This window comes from Balaenoptera ricei, chromosome 18, assembly GCF_028023285.1.
Source record: "Balaenoptera ricei isolate mBalRic1 chromosome 18, mBalRic1.hap2, whole genome shotgun sequence".
NCBI lineage: Eukaryota > Metazoa > Chordata > Mammalia > Artiodactyla > Balaenopteridae > Balaenoptera > Balaenoptera ricei.
The window spans coordinates 21269572-21281716 of record NC_082656.1 but is presented as its reverse complement, the minus strand read 5'-3'; the positions used below and the strand labels follow the sequence as shown (position 1 = coordinate 21281716).

General features: G+C 34.0%; 1 protein-coding gene across 8 annotated transcripts in view; it reads right to left on the bottom strand.

Moving 5' to 3' along the window:
• Nucleotides 1-12145, bottom strand: part of ZC3H13 (zinc finger CCCH-type containing 13) — an 86653-nt gene that overhangs the window by 67959 nt on the left and 6549 nt on the right. For 7 of the 8 annotated variants that reach the window (XM_059902853.1, XM_059902858.1, XM_059902859.1 and 4 more), the window contains exons 3-4: nucleotides 11877-11986; nucleotides 9112-9223 (exon numbers count right to left, since the gene is read on the bottom strand). The exons of the other annotated variant lie outside the window; for it this stretch is intronic. In XM_059902853.1, the coding sequence (XP_059758836.1) occupies nucleotides 9112-9223; nucleotides 11877-11986 (222 nt within the window). The remainder of the gene's footprint in view (nucleotides 1-9111; nucleotides 9224-11876; nucleotides 11987-12145) is intronic. 8 annotated transcript variants of the gene reach the window in all.

The following is a 12145-nucleotide window of genomic DNA, read 5'->3' as shown; positions in this document are numbered from 1 at the left end:
TTAGTCTAAAAGTTTTTCTGGTGGAGTCTTTAGGGTTTTCTATATATAGTATCATGTCACCTGCAAATAGTCGTGTATATATATTTTAAAGTAGTGGGATAATCCAATAAGTTAGTTTTTGGGTTATTTATAGGAAAAAAAGTAGAGTGATCAAGAGATAAAAGGTAGACTTTCCTGAATGTAACCTGTTCTGTAGATTTAACTTTGAAACCATAAGGTACCTCATTAGCCCAGCAGGCATCAGTCTCATAACTTTGAAACCATGAAAATGTTTTATATACTTAGAAAACAAAATTATATTTTTAAAAAACCCCTAAAACTAAAATCAAAATGAAATGAATCAACCCAACTTCATCAATTTTGTGGTTTAACCACATAGACAACTGTTCAAGTGACTTAAAATACAATAATTTGCACTTTGCTATAGAGCAGAAACTAACAACACTGAAAATCAACTACACTCCAATAAAAATTAATTTTTAAAAAATACAATAATTTGACTATCTCTTCCTAAGAAACATATATCACAGATATTTCCCTCACGGGATATAGCCTAAGAACTACAAAGACATCTTAAACTGTTCGAAGTAATCATATTATTAATACTATTGTTAATTATTACTCTGGAACTATTAAATGTAAGATAATGCAAATGAATGTCAACAGGGACTAAAATTTTCAGCATAAGAGAAAGTGATACAACTATAAAATCAAAGAATTAGGTAAAAGTCTTGCAATTCTAAATTTGAACTACTTGAACTCATGTTTGTTTGCATGTTTTTAAAGAGAAGATACATATGTATTTCCTAGGTGAAATAAAATGAAAAGCCCTAAAAACGACTAATCTAGTGGTTTCCAAGTAGTGGTCCTGAAATACCATCTCCCAATAAAAGAACCAGGGCTGCAGGTAGGGGAAAATGGCTGACTCCAAGTAGAGGATATAAAATATATACAATAAGCTGGGAACATCTTAACAGAAACAAAGAAACTATCAAGGACTACTGAAGCTGTGTCAATACAGGCAGGATATAATTGGACTTCATCAAAATTAAAGGATATCTTTAAAGACACCACAGGGACTTCCCTGGCAGTCCAGTGGTTAAGACTCCGTGCTTCCACTGCAGGGGGCATGGGTTTGATCCCTGGTCGGGGAACTAAGATCCCGCATGCTGCACGGTGCAGCAAAAAAAAAAAAAAAAAAAAAAAGACACCACAAAGAAAATGAAAAGGCAAGTCACATACTGGGAAAATATATTTGCAATACACATATCCTACAAATGACTGGTGGTATTCAGAACATATAAGACACACAAATCTGTAGTAAGACAAACAGCCCAACTTATAAGCTAAAGACATAAACAGACACTTCACAAAAAATATATAAAAGGCCAATAAACACATGAAAAGATGCTCAACATCACTAATCATCAAGAAATGAAAATTAAGAGACCTCCCTGGTGGCTCAGTGGTTAAGAATCTGCCTGCCAATGCAGAGGACATGGTTCGAGCCCTGTCAGGAAGATCCCACATGCCATGGAGCAACTAAGCCCGTGCGCCACAACTACTGAGCCTGCACGCCACAACTATGGAAGCCCTCGCACCTAGAGCCCGTGCTCAGCAACAAGAGAAGCCACCGCAATGAGAAGCCCGCACGCCGCAACAAACAGTAGCCCCCACTCGCTGCAACTAGAGAAAGCCTGCACGCAGCAACGAAGACCCAACGCAGCCAAAAATAAATTAATTAATTAAAAAAAAGGAAATGCAAATTAAAACCACTATATACCCAGTAGAGCAATGCCAAGTGTTGGCAAGAATGTAGAGCAACTGAAACTCTCATACACTGTGGGTTGAGGATGTAAAATGGAATAACCACTAGGGAAAACTACTTGGCAGTTTCTTATAAAGTTAAAAGACACATAACATACACATAACATATGACTCAGTAATTCCACCTCTAGGTATTTACCCACAGAAAACATATGTCCACACAAAGACTTGTACACAAATGTTCACAGCAGCTTTATTCATAATAGCCAAAATAACCAGAAAACCATATGGCCAATAGCCATAATAACCAGAAAACAACTCTCATGTCCATCAACTGGGGAATGGATAACAAATCTTGACATATCCATATAATAAAACACTAACGCACAATAAAAGGAACAAACTGTTGACACATACGACAACATGGCAGCATTTCAAAACTACTGTGCTAAAAGAACCAAGACCCAAGAACATATAATATCTGGTTCCATCATAGTGACAGATCAGAGGTTGTCAGGAGCCTGGCTTGAGAGGGGACTGACTCTAAAAAGACATGAAGATATGTTCTGGGTTGATGGAAATGTTCTGTATCTTCATTGTGGTGGTGGTTATACAGGTGTGTACATTTGTCAAGACTCAAATGGTACACTTAAAATGAATACATTTTGTAAAGTAAACTTTCAAACAGAGCTCAGGATCTAATATAAAGACCTCCCACAAGCTAAGGAAGGGACATTTGAGGAAAAAAAAAAAGAAAAAAGAAAAAAGAACAAAAGAATAATAGTGGTACTGAATTAGAGTTAAGAGACATCAATAAGAACTCATGTTTAGCTCAATACAGATAAAGACGGTTGCTTGTAATATTTATAGATATATGCATATACACCAATTAGTATACACACATATATTTCGTTGCTCTGTCAGCTGAGAGGGCCTAAAAAAAACACCACCCCAGTAGGAACAAGCACACCTAGTACCAGATTTTAGCGCGCTCTCTCTCTCTCTCTCTATCTCCTAGCCATCAGAGAAAAAGCCCATGCTACCCAAACAAAGAGGTCCACATAAAGAGAAACTGAGGCCTCCAGCTGACTTCCAGCATCAACAACCAGACATGGGAGTGAAAAAATCTTCAAATGATTCCCACCTCCAGCATCCCAGTACTTTAGCTGAGGTTCCAGACATAAAGGAAGAGATAAGCCATGCCTACTGTGCCCTTTCTGATTTCCTGACAGAATCCATGAACAAAATAAATGGTTGTTTTACGCCAAGGTTTGGCAACTGGAACTCCTTTTAATACTATCAAAAAATATTATACATTTGCAGATCATACAAGGCTAAAGACATATTTTTTATATAAAGTGAACATTTTAATCTACATTTAAAAATCACCGTAATCAATCATGTACTATATATACATTATCAAATTCCTACCAGGTGGTATATATTGTATCTCCACTTACACCCTTCCCCTTCTCTTCTAAACCTTTTCCTTTGAAATGGGTAAACAACACTCATCTGTTCTACTTAATCCTATACTCACTTCTCAAATTTTTAATTTGGTGACTCTCTACTCTTGCTGTTTTACATTTACTGTGTTTTATTCTTTCCAAAGAATTTTCACATGTACGTCCTCACTTGGTTCTCACTATAACTTGTGACATATTGGTGCAAGAGACTTACTCAGGATAGTTATAAAACTGTTAATAAGGCCTTCTAAGTTAAAGTCCTCCATTGCATGAGGCAGCTTTTTATAACACATATAGTCCTATCTCCTTCCTTATCAGTGAAACTTTTTCCTCATCTAGCCAGAAATATCAAGATGTAGAAAAAGAACAAGGGAATTTTTTTAGGTGGTGGGGGGAGGGAAATGAGGGACAGGAATAGAACTGGGTAGGGGACTATGAAGCAAAACTAATAATTATGTATACATTCTGGGAGGTACAGTTCCCAGAGACAGAAAGCTTCATGCTAGAAATTAGTTCTCAATTCAGAATACCAGAGAACCAAGCACTAAGGGTAGGTCAAAATCAATCGTAGTGTGCAAAGTCAAAATCAATGGTAGCCTATAAAATATCTGAAAGAGGCTGGAAGTTGGATAATCAACTTGAGATTCAGCTAAAGACTGAGATCTGAAAAAGTAATTTGCATAGTAGTCATCTTAAATAGATCCAGAGTGGAGGCGAGGATAAATATCAAGTCTAAATAGATTCTCTGAAGATAAGTCATCAGGTTGAGGTGGGGTAGGAAATGATAAAAATGACCTTTGAAAAAATACTGGACAAGGAAAAGGGAACATCATTCTGAAGTCTCAAAAGAAAAACTTCTGAAAATGACTTATTATTGGAACCAGAGAAGGTCATTAACATGATAGATTAAGAAAAAATATTTTTAAATATATTACACAGATCAGTTGAAACATTATTCCAATGGTTTTAATTTCATATATGAGAAAGCAGATTGACAAAAAAGATTAAGACTTTAAAAACAAAGATCATGAAAAATACTGGAGATGGATGGTGGTAAAGATTGCATAACAATGTGAATATACTTAATGCCACAGAACTGTGCACTTAAAAATGTTTAAAATGGTAAATGTATAATGTATTTTATAACTTAAAAAAGAAAAAAAATGTTTTAAAAGGTCAATTCATACAAATAAACTCAGACCATTGCCCATCTGCTCTGAGGTAAGATTTCAGGTGAGCAAGGGATGCTCACAGGGCATCTCTAAATCCTCAACTATTAGATATCCTCCCACAATGAGGAATTACTTTATACTTCCTTGAATGTGGCCACAAAGCTTCTCTTAAGAGACAGAGATCCCCTATAGCACATGCATGCCCTAATCATCAACAAATGCTTGAATGTTCCTCCTGACTCTATATTCACAGGTCTAATTTTGCTTTCAAAGCTATTTTAATTTTGTACTCGAATTATGTAAAATAACAAGTCTCTGTTATAGAAGAAGAAAACACAATTCAATTACTGCATTTGAAAAGTTCTATAGACTGCTGGAAAGTATCCAGTACCATAAAAATATGTTTATTATTTCACAAATGTTCTAAAATAGCATATTAGTGTCTGTGCAAATACAGAAAACAGTGCCAAAAGTTAGTAGTCCGTGATGCTATGAGTCTAGCGTACAAAAGGGGCCTTTCCATCTTAGTTAATAGCATGGAAAGCCTGTAGTTAGGCTGAACACCTCCCCTCCACTCATTCTTTTGGTCAGCAAATCCTACTGACACTACCTCAAATTAGCCTCTCACCATGTTAAATTCAGTTCCATTATGTTAAGCATGGTTCTGATCACCTAGACCAGCCAATATGTCCAAAATATTGCCAATGCAACATATGACCAACATAAAAAATTATTAATGAGATATTTGACTTTCTTTTTTTCATACTATGTCCTTGAAATTCAGTATGTATTTTACATTTACAGCACGTCTCAATTCAGACTAGCTACACTTCAAGTGCTCAACAGCCCCACTGGACAGCACAGACCTGAGACCATCAGGAGTTCTCAACAATGGCTGCACATCAGAATCACTTCTCATTTATTCAGTAAGTGAACTTACTAGTTCCAGGGTCTGGAGGTGAATTGGTAAACAAGATAGATCTCTTCAGCCCTCATCTCACATACACATGCCATTAATTCTTTCACTCTAGGCGCACAGCTTCATAGGTTCTCAAACACACTAGTCCTTTAAAACTCCTTATTGTTATTGTGTTGGTTTTCTTCCTCTTCCTAGACTCTCACCCATTCCCTCCTTCATCCCATCTATCCTTCAACATCCAGTGCAAATGTCATTTTCCTCTGGTTCCCCAGGCAGTTATTTATTCCCTCCACTGTGAGCTTTGCTCATCTCTCTCTGACATACTACCACAGTCTATAGCATTACAGTTTACCTATTTATGAATTTGTCTCTCCACAAGTTCAGGGTTTATCAACCTCAGACACATTGGAGTTGAGGTCAATAGCAGAGAAACGGTGGAATTAGTTTGCGGAAAATCACACACATCCTATCTTAGCCATGCTATGTTACCTATGCGATACTTGCCCCCTACATAAACTACATCTGATTTTCCCATAGAAATTCATTATGTGAAGATCAAGAGTCACACATGTTACAATAGGGAATGTACCATAGAAATGATCAGCACCTGTTTTCGTGCCAGATATAGCACTCAAAATAATTAATACTTGGTATCCTAACTTATTAACAGTTTTCTCTAAGTTTGGATAGTGAATTCCCTAAAACCTGACTACTCTTGAATCTTGAGACTTTATCTCTTAGGTGTGCATGAAGCTAAGTGCCTTTGAGGGCTATCTCATCTATGGAAAGCAAGAATCAGGCTTTAAATGTCGTAACAAAATACCAACTTTGCTGTCTACTAACATGATATGCTGAACATATAAACCTTTACAATCAACAACTACTTACACTTTGATATCTGTTAAAAACCTCAATCTCCAATGCCGATATTCATCTCCTATTAAGAGCCTAAAACCAATTTATATTTGAGAAAAAAGGCTAAGAGCTATTCTAATACCAGTACATACCATTTATTAAGCTGTCACATTGGAAGAGTCAGTCATGATACTTGTTTTACATATAGTTTCTTCACAGCAACACGATAATATAGCTATCACCTCCATTTTACAGATAAGGAAACTGACAGTAGCATTAAATAACAATTCCTAAAGTAATGTGTTCAGAATATGAATTCCAGATGTCTGCCCTTTACATTAAGTACAGTCCACCTAGTGGTATGCTGGAGCCAGTTCACACTGACTCACAAGAGCTAACCGTTAAATTTTTAGGAACTGCACAAACTGTAACTAAAAATTAAATTATAAAAACTAACAATTAAATAAGTAATATTAAAAACAACAGTACTAATTATTCAAAACCCACTTCCCAAATATTTTAGTATACTTTACTCTTGTGGGTAATTACATTTATTGTGTGTGTGTATTCCCACACTTCCCAACTCTGTATTCAGTGATACCATTTTAGAAGCTTGAAACTGACCATGATGGGAGTATTTACACCAAAGAAATTGGTAAATCCTACAAAGTATGGCTTTCTTTTTTTCTGAGTGGTTGTTAAACATATACCAGCAAACCATGGAGTCCATTCATTATTCTGAAATAAAAAGTTATTTCAAAATGCAATACACACGCTCAGCCCCTACCCAGAAATTCTAATTCAGTAGATTAAGGGTAAAGTACCTGCGTGTATATTTTGAAAAAGACCATTTCTCCTCCAAAAGGATTTTGATACATACTGCCAGCTGAGAACTACCATATGAGATTTCTAAAACGGTTTTATGTATCATATCAGACATTAGAAAGCTACATACTTAAAACTGCATTACTTTAAGTCCCCAAAGATGTCTTTACAAACTGTAATGTAAAACTGTGACACAGCTTTTCTTCAAGAATCAAAATAGCCAAAAGAAAGCTTCTATATATCTAAAATTATCAAAGAGGTTGCTGCTTATACAATTCAGTAACTTTCGTAAAAAGGTTATAATGAGACAACTAGATATCCATATGCAAAAGAATGAGGTTGGACCCTTACCTCACACCATAAATAAAAATTAACTCAAAATGGATCAAAGATTTAAATGCAAGAGCTAAAGCTCTAAGATTCTTTGAAGAAAACATAGGCATAAATCTTTCTGACCTTGAATTAGACAACAGTTTCTTAAATGTGACACCAAAAGCACAACAAAAATATAGATAAATTGGATTTCATCAAATTAAAAACATTTGTTTTTTAAAGGACACCATCAAGAACATGAAAAGACAACCCACAGAATAGGAGAAAATTTTTGCAAATCATATATATAAGGGACTTGGATCCAAAATACATAAAGAATTCTTACAAATCAACAATAAAAAGACAACCCAATCTAAAAATGGACAAAGGATCTGAATAGACATTTCTCCAAAGAACATATACAAATGGCCAATAAGCACACAAGAAGATGTTCAACATCACTAGCAATCAGGGAAATGCAAGTCAAAACTACAATGAGATTACCAATAGGATAGGTATAATCAAAAAGTTAGATAACAGCAAATTTTGGCAAAGATGTGGCGTATTGGAAATCTCACACACTGATGTAAAGAATTTAAAATGGTGCAGCTGCTTTGGAAAACATCCTAGCAGTTCCTCAAAAGGTTAAACATAGTTACCATATGACTGAGCAATCCCACTCCCAGATATAAACTCAAGAGAAATAAAAACATATGGCCACACAAAAACTTGTATACAAATGTTCATAGCAGCATTATTCATAAGAGCCAAAACGTGGAAACAACCCGAACATTCATCAACTGATGAATGGATAAACAGAATGTGATATCTCAATACAATGGAATATTACTTGGCAAAAACAAGAAGTGAAATACTGATACATCCCCTAATCTTTCACGAACCTTGAAAACACTATGCTAAGTGAAAGAAGCTAGTGACAAAAAGACTCACATATTGTATGACTCCATTTATATAAATAACCAGAATAGGCAAATCTACAGTGACAGTAACTGGAATAGTGTTTGCCCAGGGCTGGTGGTCAACTGAGGGGCTAGGGAAATGACCGCTAAAGGTTATGGGTATTCTTTCTGGGGTGATGAAATTGTTCTAAAATAGACTGTGGTGATGGAAGCATGACTGAATATGTGAAAAGCTGCCCAAGTGTACACTTTAAATGGATGAACTGTATCTCAATAAATTCGTTGCAAATGCACACACAAGAGCACGATAAATTTCTTTAAAAAAAAAAATTAGATCTGGGCAATTTCCATTCCTGACAAACATCTATGTTTTCTTTTAATCAATAAACTACATCATAAATTGTGCTTCTCTTTTGGTTTCACCACTAAATTCTGGGATCATATGTGCTTTCTAGTTCAGTTTCTGTCACCACCATGCCTTGCCTTCACTGTTTTAATTTAAAAGTGTTCTACTGCAAGGCACTTCAACCCTTCTTGGAAGCGGGCAGGAAACGATGGCTGGCTGAATTCTGAAAACTTAAGAATACATTTAAATACTCGTGATGTCCACCATGGCACAGAAACCCTATGAAGTTCAGCTGGAGCTCTGCCAACCAGGTCCCTTCATTTTAACTACCACCAAGAACTAAAACGGTTAAGAATTATGAGTTTTTCCAGAGGACTTTTTCCCTCTAAATTACATTATCCATATAGAACACTGTAATGCAACATTACACATTTACCATATATTTAGCACACAAGATAATATTTAAAATAGAACATAAATAATAAATCACTACTGAAATTTAACTTTGTTTTGGGAAATTCATTCCTACCCTAACAGGTGAGGATGACTCCTCTGTATTTCGTTTCTGGGACTCAGTGTCCACATCTTGGCGCTTGTTCTTCATTCTTTCTCTAAGATCCCCTGTAGGTCTTTCTGGTGACCTTTGAACCAAAAAACAAAAACAAAACAAAAAACAAAACAAAACAACAAAAATCTATATTTATATAACATTTTATAAGAATATATTTACAGAAATAACCTCACAAATCTAAATATAGTTTTCTACTATCCATGGCTCCTAAACGTCAGAAAAACAATTACTAAATTTCAGCTTATATATTAATATATAAAAAAATATGAGCATCACTTACAAGTTTTCTCCCAGTACCAATCAAAATGCATACATTAAAACTCCATGGGGTGGCAGGTACTGGTGATATTAATAAGAAACTACAGGTGAGCTGAGAGAAAGGAATTTGTAATTAATAGCTTAATTTGTTTTCCTATGAATCACATAAATATATTAGTTATATTTGAAAGCAAAAAGTAGGAAGGTAAAGTTTTAAACCACAGCACTGCAAAATTAATCTAGAAACAACAGTATTATCATCTATACATGTATATGGTTGGATGCGACACCAACAACTGTGAAAATATTTTACGCATCTCAAGAATGAAAGCAAATACAGGAATTTTGAATGTTATTCTTACAACTCTTCTTAAATTTGAAATTATTTCAGAATAGAAAGTAGTTGAAAAATTCAAAGCAAGATTTTCAACAATGAGTTTATTCTCTGCTTTTATACTCTTGTTTTTAATTAAGGAAAAATATACATATTTATATTTAACACTGGTAAAGCTTCATAATTTATACTAGCAATTTGATAAATGGCTGTTCAATTATTTTCACACCATCACTAAGTGAGAAAAATAAAGCAGAGGTAGAAAACACACTGCTTTTATAGACTATTCCTAGAGCACCATTAAAAGAGGGCAATAGTTGTTAAGGAATGATATGTCCCTCTTTAGCCACCAAAAAAAAGTGTGTATAATGTTTTTAAAGGATATAAACAAATTACAAAAATATTCACATCTATTTCAAGTAATAGCTGTTCAATCAAATCGAGTCCTTTATCAATCATTAACACAAATCACATGATTAGTGAAAAAATGATTTCAGTCAATTCACTTTAAAGGATCTCATTAACATTTACATGCACATTTTATAGATCTATATTAAATGTTTTAACAGTTCAAGCTGAACTGGTAAATGGAACTTCTTATTAAGAACCAGCATTTAAATGCTTTAAATTATAATTATGATGCACATGTAAATTTTATGTGCCCTAGTCTCCTTTATATAATAAGACAGTTTATTATAAACTTGTTTCTATCCTAAACAGTACCTAACAGAATGCTCTACATACAGTGAATGCTCAGTGACTTAAATGATTTGTGACTAAGTAAGCATTTCTGAAATATATTACTTTTCTTTCCATCTCTGAATCACATTATGAACTATATTTTTCTTCCTTACAAAAAAAAGGGAAAATACACAAATACAAAGGAAGTTATTGGGGGAAAAAAATGCACAAAATAGCAAAATTATAACAAAAAATCCTTTATTCTAAATCTAGTAATGACACTACTTTTTTCCATTTTAGACAAATTTCTCTGCCCATTTTCCTCACAACCATCTCTTGTATAAAAATTTTGAGTATGTTAATGTCACAGATGAAGTAAAGCATGTATTAAAAGTACAGTAATAATATAAGCAAAACATTAAAATTATTGAAACAGTTTCTCCAGGTATGTGTGTGTTTGTACAGGTATTAAACTTATAAAGACTAACTTTCCCACATTGACAGGAGGGACAGATGACAATCTTAATACAAATAAAACAGAGTATTCAGCATCACAAGTAACCTAACAATGTACAACATTTAAGTGAACAGAAAGTCAGCTAATGTTAAGGTTTTGAATTTTAAGTTCTGTTAAACTTCAAAATCTATACACATACACAAAAATTCACCCAACTAAAAAGGAAATCTCCAAATGCTAATGTTCAGTTTTTACACTGTTGCTGAAGCCAAAGCAATCAGCACATTCAATTTTAGGACTAGGTAAATCAGTTGTTTACCCATCAAGTTTAAACTGCTTTTGTGACAACCTTTATGTATGTTACATCTTTAAACACCATAACAAAATCATCATGAGGGAGCCAAAAGAAAAATAAAAGATTTTTATTAGGAAAGTCTAATTTAGCCTTGCCTTTGTTAAAGGAAAAATGATATTCTAAATAGGTAGTACATTTATCCACATATAAATACATACTTTCCTTTACCTCAATATATTGTGATAAGAGATTTGGCAAATGCATTTTAACCTACAGAGCTTGCATTAGATTATCTTTTGTAATTAAGATTTGAATTTACAACATCTTAAAAAGCTAAAATTATACTTATTTAAATTTTACTATTTTAAGAGTTGAAAGTAGTCTCTCCTCACTAAAAGCAAATCCATGAAATTCTGCTGTCTTAAACAGCACTTTAATATATAATTGGGGGGCAGGGCACGAAAGTAAGCCATACATTACAAAAACAAATTTTTGAGCAAATTAATTTTAAAGCAAACATCTTTATTAATCTTGCAATTAACAACTAAAAAGATCCTGTCGATCTTGGCTATTGATAAGACTACCACCAAAATAGAAAATCTGACCAAATATATGGTAGTATTTCAGATTTTTATACTAGATAAATTACAAAAGCCATCTTCTAATAGTATATGAACAATTCAAAGTTCTCAATTTACCTTCTATAATTGCTGCTATAACCTTTACCACGGGGTGAAGGGCCATGTACGAATCTACATGTGTTTCCATAGAGGCAGTTGCCAGTCTTCAGCCAGTTACGGCACTGTGTCTAAGAGACAGATATTACTATGTAAATTTCATATTTAGTCATATTTATTTCTGGAAAAAAAGATGCTAGTGGGACAAAATTAAAATAAATGCTATCAAAATTCCAACTAACCTGAGATATATTACTCCCCAAATAATAAAAACATCAAAAAAAAAAAAG